The sequence below is a fragment of the Fringilla coelebs genome (genome assembly GCF_963513975.1).
Source record: "Fringilla coelebs genome assembly, chromosome: 18".
NCBI classification, from domain to species: Eukaryota; Metazoa; Chordata; class Aves; order Passeriformes; family Fringillidae; genus Fringilla; species Fringilla coelebs.
Genome location: NC_140044.1, coordinates 9,129,251 through 9,150,376, shown reverse-complemented (window position 1 = coordinate 9,150,376; position 21,126 = coordinate 9,129,251). Strand labels below are relative to the sequence as shown.

Sequence of the window (21,126 nt, the reverse complement as noted above, 5' to 3'; positions counted from 1 at the left end):
CACATATGCTATGCTATGCTTCCCTGCTAAGAAAATATTTTATTCTCTACCAACCAGAGGAAAAACGCTGGAAACCCAAGTGAAAATTTGATGTGGCTGCAGCATGAGTACAGGGCTGTACTGTTATGGTGTTTCAGGTGGGTTAGGGGGCTGAAATAGATATTGCCAAGCAAATTCTTGTGGTCAGGCAAAGTTACAAACGGGAGAAGAGAAACGGAAATAGTTAAACTGTGCTCTTGGGTTTTTCCGCCTCCTTTATCAGTGCGGGTTTTTGAGCTTGCCGCTTACTTAGAAGACTGAGGGAGCGGTTTCGCGTTCCATCCCCGAGTGATGCAACACCCGCCAGATAACCGCGGCGGCGACACGCTGCCAGGGACAGGGCTTTCTGTAAATGTGACACCGTCACTTGTGGAATGCTGCTAAAGCGGATGCTGGGTGCCCGCTCCCCCCACTTTCCTCCTTCTTACCCCCGCTTTCCCTTCCCCTTTTTCCTTCCCCCCCCTTCTTTCATTTCTTCTCCCCCTTTCGCTTTCTCTGTCCCTTTTCACTTCTCCCTCCCCTTTCCCATCTTTTTCCTCTTTTCGTTTTCTCCCTGCCTTTTTCCCCCTTTCCCTGTCCCTTTTCACTTCTCCCTCCCCTTTCCCATCTTTTTCCTCTTTTCGTTTTCTCCCTGCCTTTTTCCCCCCCTTTTCACTTCTCCCTCCCCTTTCCCATTTTTTTTCTCTTTTCGTTTCCTCCTGACCTCTTTTTCCCTGCCTTTTTCCCCTTCCCTCCCTTTTCCTCCCCCTGCCCCTTTCTCCTTTCCCTTCCTCCTTTCCCCCGCTCCCCATACGCAGTGACGGCGGCCGCGGGCAGTGCGGGGGTCCCGGCCGTGCACAGCGGGTTGCGGGGCCGGGTCCCTCCGTGTCCCCCCGCCGTCAGCCCCACAGTGTCCCCAGTGTCGGTGTCGGTAGTTCGCAGTCCCGGTGTCGGTGCGGGGCATTCCCGGCGGGGCGGGGCGGGGGTACAGCCCCGCTCCGCCCCGTGCGCTCAGCCGGCCCTATAAGGGCGGTGGCGGCAGGAGGGCACGGCCAGAGCCCGCTCCGGTCGGTCTTGCCGCTGTCCCTCCGTGTGTCCCGGCACAGCCCAGCTCAGCCATGCCGCTGCCCCGCGTCCCCCTGCGCGCCGCGCTGCTGCTCGGCCTCCTCCTGCGAGCCGCCGCCGCCGAGTCGGTGAGTGCCGCCGGGCCCCGCGGGACACGGGGAAAGGGGAGGCTCTGCTCCGGCAGCGAAGGGCTCCCGGTGCCCGGGGGATGGCTGACCGCGGGGGCCGCTCGCTAGCAGCCCGAGAGCCGGTGTCCCCGCTGCCCCCCGGGCGGTCCGGCCCCGCCGATTGCCCTTCTCCGGGGAAAGGGAAGGGTGGGCGAAGTAGGGCTGTTCCCGTTCTTCCTCCGGTTCCCTTGGCTCGGGCGCTGCTTCCTCCGGCAGCGTCGCGCCGGCCCGGCCGTGCCCGGTGCCCCGCTGTCCCCGGGCTGTGCCGCTGCTCACGTATCCCGCTCTGCCCCGCTCAGGGTGCTGCGCTTGCGGCAGTGCAGGGCACCCGGCTACCTGCTGGAAATGAGCCGCTCTCCATTACAGTTTTAATCTTCAACTTCTGGTCCTGAAAGTCCTGTAATTATTATTTTTTTTTTCCCCTGTGCGTGTGCGGTGGGTTGGATGCGTTGCAGTACCTGGATAGGCTTTCCAGCCTTACCTGAGTTTGGTTGTGCTGGTACCTGGTGTCTTTCTGTGTCTGTCAAACCTTCCTCGCGTCCACATGGGAGTGAAAATGATGCATTACCGTGGAGGGTTTAAAAATCTCGTAAACGTACAGTGAGGGGGAGCGTTTGGATGTTTTTCAAGCCGGCACGTGTGGGGTCTTCTGGTGAAGCAGAGATCTGGGCATTCTGGTTTCCCTGCTGTTTGTTTGTTTTTGTGTGTGACCATCTTGCTGATAGTGCAATCGGGGCAGATTCCTCTGTTAGTGTGAAAGAGCTGCTGAGATTAAGGTAACTGCAGGAGATCAGGGATTCCCAAAGTAGATTTAATCATCCACATTGGTTTGTTTTGGACTGATGGCTGGGTGGCCAGATCAGAACTGATAAAGCTCTGCCGCTTTCTTGTAGGGACACGGGGCTGGGGGTTGCTCTCTGTGGGAGACTCCTGCTCTACAATCAGCATCTGTAATTGTCAGCTACTCTCTAAAACCAAGCAGCCCAAATCCACTTTACTCTAATCTGGTGTGTTTATCCCTGCCATTAAGCACGTGAATCGGTCGTTTGGGAACTGGCCCAAACTAGTAGGGCAAATCTTTGGGGCAGACAGCATCTGGAAGTTGCACTGACCATGTTTGGTATGAAAAGCAACTTGGTGTCCCTGGAGACTGGACTGGTCTGCGAGCATCGGGTTTCTGCAAAGACAACAAATTTTGCACAGATGTGGTCGGTAAATACTTATATAGAACTTACGTGGAATATTTATCCATGTCTTTTAAGCTACCTAAGATTGAGTGTACACTTGAGAAGTAACACTGGCCTACTATAAAGCCTAATCCAAACAAATTGTTTGGGTTACAGGGGAGGAGACAAGGATGACACACGGTTTGGGAGAGTTCTGCTGGCACTCCTCCCATATTTTTTTTTTAATAGCACTGCCAAAACGTGCAGGGCTGCACAGCATGTGGCTCTTGGTTTTTCTGTGCGGGCAGGGTGAAGACAGGTAGCTGTTTCTTAACAAGATGGGGATTGTATTTCTTGTGCTTATGTAAGAGCATGGATGTTGAGAGTGATTCGGTGCTTGAATATTTCTCCAAGCCTGTACAAACAAAAGTGCCTTGGCTCTTTTCCCCTTGAGCAGCTTTCTGGTGTAAATGGGATTTCTCCATGTGAAGCAATCCTGGATGTGTAAGAGGGTGGGGAATACGACTGAAGTGCCTCAGTGTGACGTCTGAGCTCAGGCTCTGGGTGGGTGGGTTGTGTTACAACAGCCCCGCAGCTTTGTGTGAGAACATTGCCTTCTTCCCCTGGGGCCGGGGGGCTGGAGCTGATGCCTGATGTCACCAGGTGGTCCCCAGCCCTCTCCGCTTGAGTGCCTTGGAAAGCAAAGGATGCGTGGGCAGGATGCTCCCCTCTGTGCTGTGCAAGGATGGGCTTCCTGCAGAAGATGCTTGAGGGGGGATGGACAAAGTCACCAATGCATCCAAGATGTTGGTGGAGTTAACAAAGGACGTGAGGTCTGCCTTGCTGGGGCAGAGTGACTGAGCTTTCCCTGTGCATTTAGCCTCCAGCAGTGCCCCTGGCAGCACAGGGGGTGAGCAGGGGCTGCTCTCCCATGGTGAGGGTATTCCCTCTGCTGCAGGCTCGGGCTCTGCTCAGTTGGTCTGGGCTGCAGAAGGGCCTGGAGCCCAGCAGGGCTGTAGCAGTGCCAGTGGGCTGCAGGCTCGTTGCAGTTGTCCTACTTTTGTGCCTTGAACTCTGCAGCAAAAGTCTTCATGCAGCACCACATCGTGTTTGTGTGTCCTCAGCAGTACAGAGGAACACAAATCCAACCCAAAGCTGCTGGCAGAGGATTGCTTAGGGAGAGGTGGGGGAGGCTTCGTGCTGTTTGCGGGCACTGTTTGCTGGTTTAAAGCAATCACGCTCAGAGGCCTCCTGATTGGCAAAGCTGGTGTCTTGTTGATGATAGCTGTGTTTGGAAAGTAGTGCAGCATTATTAATGTTAAACCGGTTTGGCTTGTCCTGCTGCCATTGATCCCCGAGGCCTGTTCTTTCTAATCTTTGCCCAGTTTCTCATCTGTCCCTCCCAATCAAATCAAGACATTGCTATCTGCATGTTTTACTTTGTTTTACCTTCACTTGCCATGTTCGCATTTAGAGCAAATCTCTGCTTTGCTTCAGTCTCCCTAAAACACAGAGCAGCAAAATGACAGTGTCTGAAGCAATGTCCCTCAGCCCTTAAGGGGAAGGAGCTCATGACTTCTGGAAGACAAACCTATAGTTGTTGGGATGAAATGACAGTAATGTGTAGGATAAAACAACTTCTTTCGTACCTTGTACTTTCTTGACCTGTATGCACAACTCCTGGGGTGGGGTGGGACCGTGCAGGGCTGCTCGATCCCTCCGCAGCTGAGCACCTTGGATGTGGAGGTTCCCGTGGGTAGGAACAGTCACCCTGCAGCACCTGGGGCACAGTCAGGGGAACAGCACTGCTGCCCAGCTCTCATCTGTCCCAAGTGCTGCCAGCTCCCGTGCTGGAGAGTGCTTTCCTGTGCTTCAGAGCTTTCCTGAACATCTTACGCAAGAGGCAAACTGGGGCTGAACTTGGTACTTCTCAGAGTTGTGATACCAGAGAGATTCGCCCTGGGAAGTAAAGGCTGTTAGCCAACCTGATTGCTCTCTTTCCTGCCCCTCTGGTTGCTCTCTCCCAAGGTCTCAGCACTTTGAGATCCTGCTTCCAGTCCAGCAACAGGGAAAATGTTTTTCCTATGTGTCTTCCCCTCTTCCTTCCCTTCCAATCCTCTGTTAATGGCTGTACTATTGCCTTAAGCTGTTTGAATGGCTTGGGGAGGCCATTTGCTCTCAAATGCCTGAACTAGAGCCTAATGTTTGCCATGATTTTCCTGTAGTGCCATACTGCCTTTTCAAAATGTGTGTGTTGCACTTCCACCACAAGCTGGAAGCTGCTAACCTGACTTTCCAATGATGGGGGGGGTGGGGAACACTGTCTTGCTGCTCAGCATGCAGGCTTCAGCACAGCTCCTACAGCTGCTTTTCCTTCCCTTTTGACTCCTGGTGCTGGTAAATGCTCTGTTAGAAATATCCTGGTTGCTTGAATCCCCTTGACTATAAGTTACCACTAGGCTGTGTTATATTTTGTGTGTAAATTCTTTTTCCTCAAATGAATGGATTGATGGACTTAGGTTTAAAGCTTTTTTTTTTTTTTTTTGATAGTATCTGTACCTGTAAGGGTGGCATGGTAGCTGTGGTTCCACAGTCTGCCATGTAAATTACTTGGGTTGACTTGTAAGATGACTTGATGAAGTTATCATGGCTCTGTGATCCCGCAGAGCTCCCCAGCTATCACTTGGGCCAGACTAAACTCAGCATCCATCCTTCAAAACACTTCCTAGCTCTTGAGTTCACATTTATCCTCTTGAGCCTGCTCTTAGGTCTTGCAGCTGCATGCTCCCCCTCTGCTCAGTACATCCTGTTCCTTTATGCCCTGTAACAACAGCCGGGCTGTGCTGCTTTTGCAGCCTCAAAGGAGAAGCTGATGCAGTTGAAGCACTACAGAACCGAGGGGACAAGCCCTGCACACGCCTGACCTCCGGGCTGCTGCTGAGGAGCATGTGTGGCTGTTTGTTTGAGACTCGCTGGAATGCAAATGCTCGAGATTAAGGATTCAAATGATTTGCACTAGAATGAGACTCTTGTGATGAGACTGGGCTTGGTGGCTCTGAATAGACAGGGCAGCCTAGTTAAAGAGTTTCACTTGTAAAAAGCCTCTGCTCCGAGGGGCTGTAAAAGATCCTACCCTAACGAGCAGTTAGGGCTGTGCTCCTGGGTTAGTTCAGACTTACCTTTTTTGTATTTAAGCGTGTGCCTGAATGTTTGTCCAGTAAATGCTGCTGATCCCAGGACCAGCTCTGCTGCCCTGACTTGCAGCAGTCATGCTCTGACTCAGGTTTCTGGCACTTGGCTTGGCATCCCAGCTCCCGGGGACACTGCTGTCACCTCTGAGTAACGGCCCTGGCCCCTTACCCAAAGCAGTGACTCAGACATCTGAGGCGGAGGTGGATCTCTTCTTCTGGGGCTAGAAAAGGGGTGACAGGCAAAACTGGTGCTGCTGCTTGGCACCTGGTCTGTGCTGCCCTTGGCACCGAGCTGCTGCCTCCTGTTTAATCTGGTTGTGGCTTTGGTGGGCAGAAAAGCTGTCGGGCTCTGCCATGTGACTGCTGCCAGCAGCTGAGTTGGTGTTGGCAAGGGCAGACCAGAAAATGGCCCTGTCTTGGGGAGCTGTAACTGCTCTGGCAGCACTGTGGTTCCTTCATTTTCAGGCAGGTACTGTTGGAAACAAGAGCTGCATGGGAGACAGGAAAGCAGCAGTATTATCTGAAATGACTGAAAGCATTCAGAGCAAGCTAAAGGAGCGTAAAGTCTTAAAAGAGGGGGTTAAATACTTAATCCTGAATCTGGAGAAAATGTCAGCGTAGGAGGGGAAAGCATGCAATACATAGCTGTGTCCCTCTCAGTTTCTGAAGGCTGGCTGACTTGAAAAGTGTGCTTCTTGTAAAAGTCTTTATTTTTGCTGGAAATACGCATGCTTGTCAATTTTATCCTTAAATCCTTTGAGGCTGAGACTCTGCTTGTGAAATGCCAACAGGCTGTCGTTAGACAAATTATTGGGATAACTTAAAAATCAAAGCAGTTAATTAAAATCTCAGGGAGACACTCCTTGGGGCAGGAAGGAGACTGGGAAGACCCATAGCACTGTTACCCAAGCAGCTGGTCTTATGTCAACCAAAACCACGGCTGCTTCTTGCTTAAACAAATCCTGTTCTGTCAGGGAAAGCAAAGCCTTCCATGGGAAGCATTTCTCTCTTGATGTTGCTCTGCCTTAGCTGCTGAAGGGAAAAAGGTATCTTCACCACGGTTCCTCTAAAACTGTGCTGCTGTCAAACTTGAATACAAAGAGATGTGGCCTTGCCCCACTTACCTTGCTGCGAGGCTAACCCTGCCTCCTGCCCTTTAGCTGCTGCCACAGCCAAACTAGAGCAGTGAAAAGCAATGCTAATGTGTATTAATGACTGTGAAAGTGCTTGGACTTGTGCTGAAGTGGCCTGCACAGCCCAGGAGCCAGAAATCTCTGTGCAGAAGGCAGAGTGACTGAGATGAGTATGGCTGGAGGAAGGCACCTTCCAGCAGGTGTGCTGCTGTGCTGGCCTGGAGAGGAGTGAGACCCATAGGTGGAAGGGCAGATCCTGCCTGCTGTGGTGCTAGGAGGGTGGCAGAAGCTGCTTTAGTGGACTAATGTCCTGCTTTAAAAACAGAGAAGCTCCTACTCTCCTCCAAATGGAAATACAGCCCCTTACTGATGTCAGGAGCTTTTGCTTGGAAGATTCTGTTCCCCGGCGAGGTAAATATTTATTGCAATTCCTCAGTGTGCAGTGAAGCAGAGTCTGGAGCCAGGATCTTGCAGGAGACTGTTTATGTGCGGGCTGTTCTTGGCGCTAATTCCGAATTTCCTGAGGCTGAGTACGAGGAGCAGGTCCTGCGTGTTGGTTGCTCACAGACTCGCTCGTCCAGCCCAGCGTGGCTCTGCAGCGCCGGGAAGGAGTGACCAAAACAGTGCCTGGGTCCCTCTGCTCAGCTCTGTGGGAGCACAGATGTGGTCAGGGAGGGCTGGGAAACTCCTGCTGGTTGCTCACCCTCTGCTCCGAGAGGGGAAGGAACCTGACTGGGAGTTCAGAGCCCTCGGAGGGAGGAAACTGCTTCTGGAAGTGACAGGTTTCCTGAAGTGCGGCTGTATTATCCCGAATAGCACGTGCTGTGTCTGCTGCCTTCTGGGCCCAAGCCAAGCCAGAAGTAGGCAAGGTCTTTGTGAAGAAACAAACCAAAAAATCCCCACCGAGCCCCGTGCGCTGAAAACCCAGCCTGTGGGGCTGCAGCTAGCCAGGAAAATCCCTGCTGTTGAAATGTTTGTTTGTGTAAATGCTCACACGGGTATGGCTGATAGCGTAGCAGCAGCACTCCACTGTCTGGAGTGCTTTTGTGGCGATAACTTCCCCTGCTGCTGTTCTTTGCTGGCACCTGTGCCAGCAGAGCAGGGTTTGAAATAGCATAACTGTGCTGGCAGGGCTCAACAGCCTGGGCTAAGCCTAAATCTTTGGGCTACTACTTCTGATTAGATTAAAATGGATGGTGGGAGGGGAAGCATTTGTAGGGCACAGCGTTGGGAATCTTGACTGTACAAACAAGCTGAGATTAGCTGCATGGTGAGCTAGAGAGGAAGGGCACTCTTTGAAGTTGGGTGTCTGCCTGGCTGAGCTTTGCTAACGCTCTGCCATGGGGGAGCAGAAAGATCCCAAAAGTGCACGTCAGAGATTTCTTGCCAAGTGGAAATTCTGCTTGTGTGCGTGTTCGGGGAAGCATTGGGGTGTAGCTGTATTCTAGGAAAGGGCAGTGAGGGCAGGCTTCTTCCTGGCATGCGGGGGAAGTGTGACATGTGAGATATCCAAGTTTGAAGTGTCAGCATGAAAAATCATCCTTGATGGAAAAGCTGTTTTGCTGGGGCATTTATATCCTTTTTTCTTCCACTGGCAAGGATGCAATAGAAATGTTTATAGACATGGGCAACTCAGAGTCAGTTGTGAGCTGGAAAAACTGAATTCCTTTTTTTAAGCTTTGAACAGAATTTTTCCAGCTTCTGAGCTGAGCTCTGGACAGTGAAGCATATGAACCACTTATGATTAGGTTTGTAAATACCATAAAAAAATCTAATCTCTTTATGAACTAGGCGTGTATCATGGCCTGTGACCGGGAGAGCCCTTCAGGGGCGTGAAATGTCTGTCACAATTGTTTTCCTCTTGAGTCACATGAGAGCTCCTGCTTTTTCCTCATGTAGTTTTCCTCCAAACTTTCTTCATTCGCTTCAGGGCAAGTGATGGACACACAGCCAAACTTTCTTCCTCCAAGCTTTCTTCACTTGCTTCAGGGCAAGTGATGGACACACAGCCATCTGCAACTGTCTGCTGAGCTTTATCTCCCTGAGCTGGAGTGGGGAGCAGTCATCTCCTTCCCACTTGGGCTCTGGAGCTGGGAACTGAGTGTGGAGCTGGGAACTGAGTGTTTAGACCAGCTCTTTTGCCACCATTGCAGTAAACATATCCCAGCATGTGCCTGTCTGGCAAAGGGCTCGATCTTTATGGCTTTGCTTTTGGCTGATAATCAGGCAAAAGCAGTTAAACAAGAGTTCATTCCTTTTTAATCTCTCTGTCCTCCTGCTCCTGCAGCGTGGCCATGCGTGGCGTGGGCTGGAGGGAACAGGCTGTGTGTCAGCAGGAGCACAGCAGCTCAAAGGTAGCTGAGGTTTGACTTTGTGAGTGCAAGGAAGCCTATTTTGAGCAGGCAGGGCCTGGGAGGGTTCATCCCTGCTGCAGGGGACAGCGAGTGGCTCTGCAGAGCCCGGGATTACTGTCACTGTCATGGGGATTATGGCTCTGCTGCCACATGAGCCCCCGGGAGCTGCTTGTGGCCACAGGGCTTAAAGAATCACCCAGGGTCTGGGCCAGGCTGGGCTGGGATGGGGCTGGATGTGCCCTCTGCACGTGGGCTGTGGAGGGTGAGCACCCTGGGAGATGCAGAGCTGCTAGGACAGGCACTGAGCTCACCTGGAATAAGTGATGCTCTAACCAGCCGAGCAGTTCCCCAGCCTGCCTGGTGCTTCTGCTGTCTTGTTAAGAAAAACCCTTTTTTTGCTACTGAGAACAATTTATAAAAAATTCTTTTCCCCTCTTTGGTGAGGGGCACAGACTGTGCAGTAACTGCTGGGGCTGCCTGCCAGCCCTGGGCTGTGCTCCACTCTGATTTCACCTTTCCTCATGGGTTTACCTTTCTGGGTCACTGTGGTGGGAGTGCTGGGCAGTCGGGGGAGATGGGCAAGGCTGGCCCTGCTCTAGGACTGCCTGGGAAGTGTGGAGCAAAGGTGGTATTTAACTATGTCTGGAAGCCTCAGGTGATCCTGTCATGCAACCAAATGCAAACATATGCCTGGATGGGAGCTGTTTAACTTTTGTCCCTTGGCACAAAGGCCAGTGCAGGCCGTGTGTGCTGCGAGTTATGTGGGACAGACTGACCAGGAATGAGTGGTAAAATGGTACCTCCAGGCATGGTCACATGGGGCTGGCACAAGTGGATTTTTTTTTTTAATTATTATTTTATTGTGGCTGGTGTGTTAAGGGAGTTAGGTGTGACTTCAGTTGAAATGTTGATATTTGCTTTGCTCTCAGGACTAAAATGACTTTTGGGTGTTTATTTTCTTCTCCCTTACATGGAGCTGAAGCATGGAGTGAGGGAAGGGAGTGAAGGGTGTTTTGTGGGGTAATACAGACCATTCCCTTACTTGTCTGGAAGGAACTGCCTCTGCTGGAAGCTCATGTCACTTCTAATAAGGTTTTTTAATGCTTATTCAGATGGGAAGGTAGAGCAGTCTTTGCCTGTTGTCACTGCACACCTCCCTCCTGTGGAGATCAGCTCTGTTTGGCTGTTTCACCCTGATTTGAGCTGCCCTGGTTCCAGTGCTGTGTGGCTCTTCTGCATCAAGGGGGTGAGCTCACTCCTAAACCCTGCTCTTTTACGTGCTTGGTGTGAGCTTTAAAACCTTCCTGGTTTGTGGGCTCCTGCAAGAGCTGGGTGGAAGTGAACTGTATGGAAATCCCCTCTCTTGGGCTCTGTGGTTTACAGAGCTCTGCATCCTTGCAGCTGCTGGTGTTGTTCCTGGGTATGCTGATAGCTGTGTCTTGTGGTGGGAGGTGACATCTGTGACAGCACAGGGGCTGGGGAGGATATTCAGTGTATTGCTGCAGTGAAGTGAGGTGATCTGTGCCACTGCCCCCGAGTGCAGAGCCTGAGAAGCGCTGGGAGCAGCTGACAGCTACCTGTCCCTGCAGGCCACACAGGGTTAACAGCTCTGTGCCCTCTCCTGCCACCCCCCAGGCTGGCCCAGCTCCATGTGCCTTTGTCTAGGAAAGGTTGACTTTCACCTTGTTCCTGTTTACTCCCAGGTTTATGTACACAGTGCTGGGAAGGGAGGCCAGGAGCAAGCGCTGGGTCTCCATGCCAAAATTATAAACTTGATAAAGGGCTCTGTGCACTGTGAATGCCCCAGTCCCTGCAGGTCTGACTCCCTCTGCAGCTCGCTGGCTGTGACCCTTCAGAGGAGCTTTTAATGAACTCTGTGTTTGATCAGAGGCAAAGGACAGCTGTAAAAACCAGTTCCATGTTTGGAAAACTTCGTCTCTGCCCCAAAACACCATTTGGGTTTTTTTGAAAGGGTTTGCAAAGGCTGTGGTGAGGGCATGTAGGCTGGGGCAGGTGAGCTGTCTGGGTTTGTTATTTCCCAGAACTTACCAGTGGCTGGGGAAATTCACCCATTGCACAGATCTTTGCTTGCTGCCTCAGTAAACAGCTGATCTTGCTTTGAGAAGAGGTGAGTGGTGTTCTGGGGCTGTGAGGGAAAACCCCAGGAGCACGAAATGGAGTGGGATGAGTTAGGGATGGAGCACAGCAGGGCTGCCTGGGGTCCCAGGGGTGCTATTCCTGTGCCTCCACTGAGCTAAGAGTGTCTGGCCCCATCCAGTAGTGCAGCCTGTCTCAAAACATAAGGCCTCTGTGCCCAGCTTTTCCAGGAATGGCACTCACAGTTCACGTGCCTGAAGTGCTGGCTGTCTGGCAGGGAATAAACTCTTATTTATTTATTTATTTATTTTTGCCACTGGCAGGCAGGAAAAGCTTCTGCTGTTTAATCTCCCTTCGTGCTTACTGGGGATAAAGCTGCTTAACGTGAGGAAGAAATCCTTGAACTGGACTCCTGCAGGAAAGGTTGATTCTTGCAAAGACCCCTCCTAGAGAGGAGCACATTCACTGTAGGACTCTGGTTCAGCTGCCAGGCTGAGCTGGGGCTGTGGCTCTCCCACCAGCCCTGGCCTGGCTCCAGTGCAGGACAGCAGGTGGTGGGAGGCAGGCTCAGAGCAGGGCTGCTGCAGAAGGTGTTAAGCTGGATGTGGCCAGGGATGACTTGGCAAGGGCTGACCATCCTCTTGTGGTCATCTCAGAGCTTTTCCCTCTTGGCCACAGCCTGCAAGCCAGAGGAAGTACAGGCACCTTCCGTGGTGCCTCTGCGCCAGGCAGCAGAGCTGCAGGGAGGACTGTGTGCTCTTGGAAAGGGATGTACTTTTTTAAAACAATACTGCAGAGAGCTCTTTATGTGGCACTTGGGAAGCCCCAGAGCTGTGAAGGTGCCTGTCTGTGTGCCCTCTCACAGGTGTGTATGTGAGGAATGTGCCTGCCCTGTGAGCACTGCACTCCAGTGTTAACTCTTCCCAGCCCGCCCGTGCCCCAGCTCCCAGGCAGGGCTGCTTCCTAGAAGGACATGCCTTTAAACCTGGAGAGTCATTGTGGAGGTGCCCAGCAGCCCTTGGACTTCCCTGTTGGATGAACCTGTCATGTGAGGCCACTGCCCACAAGAAAAGTTTCCTGTATGGTTTGAGGAGTTCTTGTGGCCTCCAGGAACTTCCCCATCCTTGCTCAAGAGGATGATGAGGAATGAGCTCAGGGAACGCTCCCATTTAATCTTATTTATGCTTGTGAGTCAGTAATTTCCTTGCTATGTGCCCTGCTGGTAAACACTGTCTGTCCTGATTTAAATAGGGTTTTTGATAGCCAGCCCACAGCGTGCACTAATCGCTGTGGCTGTGTGCCACCACTCAGCTCGTGGCTGGGCTGATCTGATAAGGCCAGTGGGCTGTCCAGCCACCCCAGGGCTTAAACCTGGGTTTTCTGGAGCTGCCCTTGCTTGGACATTACTGGCTGTGACTCACGGTGAAGTACAGGGTGAGCTGGCACTGGGGTGTGGCTGGGCACAGCGCTTGCCAACATCAGTCCGTGCCTGGTGCAGGGCTCTTGGGATCTGCAGCAAACGTGCTCCCCAGCCCCAGGAACTGGGTTCCTCCTGCCCCTCCATGAAATGGCCAGGAGCTGCCCTGGGAACAGCTACTGCCTGCTGGCAAGCAGCTTCCATTGCAGGGCTGGCTGTGGCTGGGTTTCACATATCTTGAAATGAATTTGCCTCGGAGCAAGTGATCCAGAACATTAGGAATGCCTGATTCCAGGCTGGGAGAGCATTCCTTCCAAGCTGACTTTCCTCCCAGCCCCCTTCCCAGCATCTAGTGCCAGGCTTGGCATAGCAGAGAGAGGGGTCTGGGAGGAGAACTGGCCTCAGCACTTCATGCCCTCTGGGCTGTTCATCTGCTTATCCTGTAGTGGGGTTGCTGGGGAAACCAAAAATGCCTCAATAAGCAAGGAAAAGCACATCCAGTGCTTCCAGTGCTACTGCTCCTGCTGCAAGCTGAGAACATCTTGTGCTTGTTTGTGGCCAGTGCTGTGTGCCAGTGGGCAGGGGAATGGGGCTGGGGCAGAGGAAGCTGACACATGGCTTGTGGCCGATTGTTTGCCTTGGTTGGAGATCAATAGCGGATGTAATTCATCACCTCTGGGCTGTGGGATGGGCCACACCTGGCCAGGTGAGCAGGGGGCTGAGCCCAGCTGCTCAGGGCTCTGTGGTGCTGCCATCCAGCTCTAAGTGTCCCCACCAGTGTCTGATCCTCCTCACCCCATCGAGGCTGTAGCCTGGAAGTCTTGTATTGAGTAAAACCCTCAGCTGTGCAGGACTATGGAATGCTCTTCTGGCTAGACAAAACCTTTGTCAAGGCTTCCCAAGTTGTCCTGTGAGGACAGCACAGAAGAATGTTGTCAGCTTAGCCCCCAGCTAAGGGACCTGTCCATCTGCATTGTGCCTCTTGCCTGGGGGAAGGGGCTGAGCCCCCCTCCATGGTGATGATTTCATGGCTCTGGAAGCATCTGGAGTCTGTGGGGTGGTGTTGAGCAACCACAAAGCTCATACCTGTGGTACCCTCACTGGCCTGGCCCCAGGGCTGTGGGGTGAGGAGAAATAGTTCTGGGGAGTTGCATAACTTTGGTGAGGGCAGGAGATTTGGGCTTGTGGCTCCTTGAAGGTCCAAGTGCAAATGAGCTCTGGTGTGCAAATTGCCATTGTGGGCAAACAGCTGATATCTGGGAGGCTCTCCAGCTTTTCTGCTGGAGCTGCACTCCTTGGGCCTTTGGATCCTGGAGATATTTTATGGGTTTGTTTGTTTACATGCTTCTAAAGAAGGTGATGCAGGGGAAGCTCTTCCTTCAGGCAAGTCATTATTGATAGCAGTGCTCGTGAACTCAGCCTGTGTTGCACTGCAGTTCAGCTGGACTGACAGACCAGCTTTTAACCCTTGGGTGATAAAATAGGCTTGTTCTCAGTATAAAGAGTTGAGGAATTGCTTTGGCATGAAGCTTTGGTGCTATGCAAAAAACTGTGTTACACCCATCAGGCTTTTTTCCTGGGAATTACAAGTCCTTCCAAACTCCCTTATCACAAGCTAAAGGTACTGCCTTTCCAAATGCTTTGCCACAAACTCCTGACCAAGATCCTGTTGTGATGTTTTCACCCTGTGTGTTTGGGTGAACCTCTTCAGTCTGTAGCCCTCAGGAAATTCCCCTCCCAGCCTGGCTCTCACTTCTGTTTTGAGAAATTCTAGGGAAATTCAGCTGATAAAGATAATGCTTTTGGTGGAGAGGAAATTCAGCATTTAATGTTTTTCTGGTGGAAGTAATGTGCTCAGGCTCTGAACCTTCTGTGAAATGCTTCTGGAGTGTTGTTTCATATTTAACATGTTTCCACCCCCATTTACAGGTGAGGGAAACTGAAACCATGGATGCTGGATGGCTGGACTACCCTGCCTCTGGGGACCTGCCAGATGATGAAGACATTGGTGAATTCAGGCCTCACTTAACCTCTGATGGGTTGGATATAGATGAGACGTCTGGGTCAGGAGGTAAGTGGGGAAGTGGATCTCCCTCAGCAGCTGCTGTGAAATTTCTTTCAGCACCAGCCCCTGAGTGATGGGCTAAATCACAGCCAGGGCTCCAGAGAAACCACAGTGTCAGGTGGAGATGAAAACTGTGACTCTATCACTCAGATGGGAACAGTGAAAGTAGTGGTGCTGTGATGTTGAATCACTCAGGGAAGACAGATGGAGTCCAGCCAAGCTTGTCTTGCTGCAAATGAAAAGGCCTTGTGCTGGCTGGATCTTTTTCCTGTTGAACTCCAAAGAACTGCTGAGAAACTTTAAAAAAATAATCTATTGTTGAGGCAGTGTTAAAAGGCTTAAAGTTAATGTCTCAGTTGAGGCCAAACAAGGTAAAGAACTAACTGGTGTTCAAGTGAACTCTCTATGACATGCAAAGCTCCCTGCCCAAACCAGTTTCTGTAGCTCTGTGTCCCTTTATGTGAACATTTGTTCTCTAAAAGCAAAAGAACAGGTGCTGCAATCGGTGCCTGACATGTTTGGGCAGATCTGGAGGGTTGGTGAAGGATCCTTTAGGGGTGGGTGGTGGGAGCAGTGCCCTCCATTGGCATTGCCTTGGAAGCTGTGGCAGACCTGCTCTGCAGGGCCAATGGGTCCAGCTGAAGATCCTTCCCAGTGGAGAGGTGTTGGTTTCAAGATTGCATCTCGTGGTCTTGTGCAATCCAAGTCATTCAATGATAAATAGTGCTAGTAGATAAGAGGGAATTGTAGAGGACAAGAGTCCTAGTATGTGTGCAGTTGCTGGTATTGCAGGAAGTGTCTGAATCCTGTAATGAGGTAAAATCTTGAGAGCCCTTTCTATTTTTTTTTTGCCCCTTCTGCAGACTACCCAGACTCTGAAGATGGCTTGTATCTGACCACCATGGATACCCCTGTGGTAGGTATTCAAGCAGCATGTAGCTCCTCTGGTCTGTCTGTGAAACTTTCTGAACACCCTCCTGCCCTGCAGGATGTGGCATCAAGACAAATCCCACCTGCATGAGCAGGCACAGAGTGTTTGTAATGCACTGAGCAAACTTTCTATTCCCTGCACACCCTCCTGGTTTCAGCCGTGGCTAGGCTGGGTGCTGCTTGCTGATGGGTGTGGTTTGTCTGTGTTCTGTAGATATCTGACAACTATATCCCTGGAGATACTGGCAGGAAGATAGAAGGTGAGAAGAAAAACACAATGGTGGACAATGAAATCATTCCAGACAAAGCTGTAGCTGTGGAAGAGAACCTGTCCAACAAGATCTCCATGGCAAGCACAGCCAACAGCAGCATCTTTGAGAGAACAGAAGTCCTTACAGGTAATACTCCACCTTGAGCTGGTAAATCATTAATACTGAAAATCAGAATGGCTTTCTGCTGTTCCCTGTTTCTCTGGGGAGCAGCTCCCTGCTGACAGGGGAATGAGTTGCTTTACCTCTGTGGCTGCCTGTAGCAGGGTGGCTTCTGCCTCCCAGTCCTTATCAGCAGGGCCTGCTGCTGTCTTTGCTGGGATAAACAGCTTGTTTTTGTGTCTGCCAGCTGACTCTTGGCTTGACTCATGTGGCAGCTGCTCTGCCCCAGCAAGAGGTGTCTCTGGCCATAATGCAGTGACATCACAGAGTTTCATATCAAACACAGGCATTTTCCTTCCAACCTCTGCCCAAGTTCTGCCTTTCCTGAGCTTTGCCAGGAGCCAAGCATCCCCTCTAAGGGATTCCAGCACGTGGTCAGCTGTAGGAATCTGAGTACCAATGTCCAGAGCAAAACCAAGTGGCTGCCTGCCCCTCAGTGTGTGGGAGAGGTGTGTCCCCAGCATATTGCTGCTTCCAGCACTTGCCCTGATGGCCCAAGTGTAAACACAAGTCAGAAGAGACTGGAAGAGTGGATTGCAAAACCATTTAGCAAAGAAGCTGATTTAGTGCAATAGGTGTCACAACAAGGAATAAACTTCAGTGAAGTCTTGTGGCCATGCTTGGTGTGAGGAGAGAGGAAATCTTAGTGGTTTTTTGCAGGTTTGTGGATTTTGGTTGTTGGGGTTTTCTGATTTTTTTTTTTCTTTTTTTGAGGGAAGTGGTGCTGGTAATTGGATGTTGATGAATTGAAATAGAGTCCCCAGGGTGTGCTCCCACACGTTGCTAACAAAGCATTCAGATTGGAGCTGTACCACTTTCCTGTGGGTTGTGGTGGGGCTTTTTTGGGTGGTTTTTTTTTTGTTCTGTCTCTATACAGGGAGAACATCTTCTGTCAACATTTCTTTTTTGGACTAAACTGGGAGATTAGCTCAAACTGGTTAATGTGGGACATGTGATTGTTCTGTGGTTGGACTGGGAGCAATCCTGGCCTTTCCCAGTAACATCTGCTGTTGGTGACAGTGCCAGCAGATCCAGTGACAGGCACATGGACGTGACTCTGGGGGCTGCTGCTCTTGGAGCAGGGGTGGTTTGGGGTTGTCCAAGGCTCATTCCAGTCTCTTTCCTCCCCAGCTCTCATCGCAGGAGGAGCAGTGGGTCTCCTGTTTGCCATCTTCCTGATCCTGCTCTTGGTCTATCGCATGAAGAAAAAGGACGAGGGCAGTTACGACCTGGGCAAGAAACCCATCTACAAGAAAGCCCCCACAAACGAGTTCTATGCCTAAAGCTCAGCAGCACCTTGTGCCCATCAAGGCACGAGCAGACTGTACTGAAACACTGTGCCCTCAGATGAGATGTGCTGAACAAATGCTTTTTTTTTTTATTTTTTGGATTGAATTTCAAAGTGACTTTGAGAAAAAACAAACTTCCTTCGTGACCCTTCCCATCCCACTCAGCTAACAAGGGCCCAATGAAATACAAAGAGTCTGAAAAAAAACCTCAGTGTATTTTTTTTCCCCCTGAGTTAGTGTAAAAAGAATAAAGATGCCAAATTTTCTGCTTGGTTTTATAGAGGGTATATAAACACAAACCAGACTGTATGGAAGCAAACACCATGTGTTTGCATCCAGTGTGCTGTGCTGGGATTGGCTGCTTCTATAGAAGATGGCTTTTTTTTTTTTATATATAAATCTTGCTACTAGATGTCTTGCAGCAGGCTGTTGATGTGAAGCATTTTTGTGGAGAACTATTTATGAATCTCTTACACTACAGATAATGTTGCCTTATCAGGGAGTAAAAGGCCCACAAGGGCTCAATATCCCTGCATGCCATAAAGGGCCTATGGGAATGTCTTCCCCAGGAGATTTCTGTCTCTTCCTGCTGGCCCCAGGCAAGGGTCATTAGTCCTTGAAATCGGGACAGCCAGTTGTGTTTGGCTATGGCAGCACCCTTTCCTTGCCTTCAGTCTCTTACCTTTTTTTAAGGATTGCTTGTAGGATTTTTTTATAACAAAATTTTAAAGAAAATAGCCTAATGTTTATATAAAGTTTGTAGAAATTGTTTTGAAATAATAAAAGAAATAATCTACTTTTTTAATTTCCTCAGATTTATTTTTTCAATCCCTTTGTGTTTCCTTTGGCCGGGCATTTCTCTAGAGATGCTGTTTTATGTGATTCCTATTCTGAACTGAAGCAGAGTTAGCTACAGAGTGTTACAGGTTTCTTCTAGTTCTACAGCAGCTACAGCTACTATAGAGGGTAAAGATATTTATGGTTTTCTCGTAACTTTTCTAGGATTTTTTAAAATAGAATTATTTATAGTTTCTGAAATGGCTGCTTTCTCATTTGGTAACTTTTATCCTTTTTATGTAAAACACTAATGTAATTATGAGTCTCTGTGAAAACTATTTAAGCTTTATTCTGTGAATTTCAATTACAAATTCAAGGCAATAACTTCTGTATGCAAAGTTGGATGCATAAATATGATTGAAGTAGGGAAAAGACAGGAGTAATTCTAGGCTGTAATATATTACAATCAGTCCTATAGAGCTATATATTATATATTTTACTGAGATATAAACAGATGAGAATGAAAAGGCTGGAGTTAATTCTTCAGCAGCCTTATGGTGTGGTGTGTAAGAGGCTTTTGATCTTGTTTGTGCTGCTGTTTGTCCAATGTCTTGTGTAGAGCACCAGGGGCTTGTGCTTGGGAAGGAGCTGGGGGCTCCATGGCTGTGTCCAGCTCCTGGGAACAGCTGTGGCCAGGATGTGCTGGGCTGGAGGCACAGAGTCAGAGCAGAGATCCCCACCTCGAGCTGCCCTTGTTGGAAGCTTCAGGGTGGAGGTGACAACTTTCTGTCCCCTGTGGTGCTGTGCCAAGCCCTGCCTCAGGGAAGGCTGGATCTGAGCTCTGCCTGGGAGGCACCGAGCTTTTATTGGGGCAGGCTCTGAACTCCCCTGCTCTGGATCTTTCTACATCCCCTGTAGGTGGCTCCTACCTCTGCAGAGGGTGGGACCAGCCCCCCAGTCCCCCAGAGCAAAGGGTGATGTGTGCCTGGTGCCAGGAACGTGTTACAGAACCATGAGCAAGCTGGGTCCCCCTGCATCTCCGAGTCTGGCGTGGTGTGAGACAAAAACCTGTGTGTGGGTCCCCAAACTGAGCACCTGAGCAGGCAGCTGGAAAGGCTGGATGGAAATCTGCATGGCTCCTGCAGCCTCCTTCCTGAGGCTTTGCTGTAGGCTTGAGGCCAAATCCAGAGAGGAGACAGAACAAAATGTGTCCACTTGTTGGGGTGAGGCAGGAACGTGTGTTGAGACATCAGGGCAGAGGAGAGATCCTCCTCTGGGTGACTCAGTCCCAGTACCAGTGTGTTTGGGAAACTGGGGGCTCTGGGAGGCTCTCAAAGCTGCACAGAGTTCACAGGAGGCTGGAGGAGAGGGAGGGCTGTACTGCCTGTGGACAGTGCTGCCAGGCAGTCAGGAGCTGTGGCTGCTGCTCGGGATATTCAGATTCTCTTGTGTAATTGCTCTTGGGGATTTTCCACTGTTACTGGTTTTGTTGTTTTTTTGGTTTTTTTGTTTGTTTTTTTTTTTTTTTCCCCTCAAATAAATGGTACTTTCTAAAACCGGCTTTTTGGACTGTTCCTGATCTGAAATTACTTTTGGGAGCTGGATAACTGGGAGCTAATGTTTGTGTAACTGCTTGGTTACCGGAGGGGGAGGCAGGCTGGGACCCGGTGCGGTGGCCTGCAGCTCAAAGGGGCTTTGTCAGCAGCTCCTGAGCTGCCTCCCGTGCCTCACCCAAGCAGGATTCCCGCAGGACCAGCAGCCCTGGGTCTCTGGAGCTGCTCAGCTCCTCCAGACGAGTGAAGCAGACACAGCACAGTGCCATGGGGTGAGTGTGCTGCTCGTGATCAGTTCTCTGATGGTGCTTTGAGAGCACTGTCCCCTTGTGAGCAGGAGGAACAGAGGAAGGTAGAAGGCACATCCCCTGTGCCTGTCCCCTCAAATTAAAGCAGTGCACTGGGTGTTTTGCTTAATCAAGTTTCAAGCCAACCCTCTTTGACCAATGCAGGCCTTCCAGTGGCTGCAGAGCTGATCAGCTGCATGGCCACAGTGGCTTGATGCTGTTTGGGATTAAGCAGCTGTGCTTTCAGGCAAGCTTTGGAAGAAGCTGCTGTTTGTCCAAGCCCCCCTGCTCTGTCAGCTTGGTGCTCCAGGTGGGAGAGCAGGGGCTGTTCACTGGGAGCAGTGCTGAGGCTCCTCACAAGTGCTGTATTTAAATGGATTAACATCCTGGAGAAAATCTAATTCCCTTCTCCCTGCTGGGAATTCCTGCTCCAGGTGCTTTGGATTAGCACGGACGGACGGAGGGAACAAATTGGGACTAGCACACAGGCTCCCTCAGGGTGAGGGAGCAGCACGTGCTCTTTGCTCCTTGTTGCCTGCTCTGTGCCAGGTGTGCTCTCACAGCTCCTCTGGGAGTCTCCTGCAGTGCTAAGAAAAGCAGAGCCCTGTGCTCCCAGGGCCCTCCCGTGCCCATGGGAGCTGCTCTTTGTCAGCACACTGCTGACGTACCCTGCCAGCTCCGTGTTCTCTGACAGCTTCTGGGAAGTGCTGCTTGGAGCAACCTATGTTTGTCACTTTTTTTTTTTTTTTTGCTTTTCCCTTTCTTTCTCTCCTGGGCTTCGTCTCTTGGTTGCAAGAATGCTGTGTACTTTCCAAAACTGCCCTCACTCAGCGTAGAAGTGCCTTGTTTTTGCAAAGCAATCTGGACGGGTAGCCTGCAAATCCCCAGAGCACAAGCCTGGCTGCCTGCCTGTCCTTGCAGAGCCCCAGCTCCTGAGATGGATTTGTCACCATTCCCTCCATCTGCCTTTCTGCCCTTTCTAGCTAGCCTGCCTGTACCTGGTTGTGTGCTGAGAGGCACCAATACCTTGAGAATTCCTGGTCTTCACCTCTGACCTCACAGATGGCACTTTTTGTTTTTCTTAATGCTGCTCTGGTTTTAAAACCAGAAAGCTGAGGATCTGCTTTATCTGGCTTGAAAATAGCTGGAACCCTCCAGGTACTGATGTGATCGAGCAGCCAGGGAA

General features: G+C 50.8%; 1 protein-coding gene across 2 annotated transcripts; it reads left to right on the top strand.

Annotated features, from left to right (window-relative positions):
• Window positions 1-1,061: 1,061 nt before the first annotated feature.
• Window positions 1,062-19,661, top strand: SDC4 (syndecan 4; the record flags this gene model as incomplete). 2 transcript variants are annotated; one of them, XM_084218102.1, is made up of 5 exons in its annotated part: window positions 1,062-1,211; window positions 14,538-14,679; window positions 15,537-15,589; window positions 15,818-16,001; window positions 17,166-19,661. In XM_084218102.1, 5 exons carry the CDS (start codon window positions 1,137-1,139, stop codon window positions 17,315-17,317), a joined length of 606 nt encoding a protein of 201 aa, XP_084074228.1. In that variant the 3' UTR covers window positions 17,318-19,661. The 2 variants fall into 2 exon arrangements, with proteins under 2 accessions (XP_084074228.1, XP_084074227.1); XM_084218101.1 differs by lacking the exon at window positions 1,062-1,211 and having other exon boundaries at window positions 14,457-14,679.
• Window positions 19,662-21,126: the final 1,465 nt, after the last annotated feature.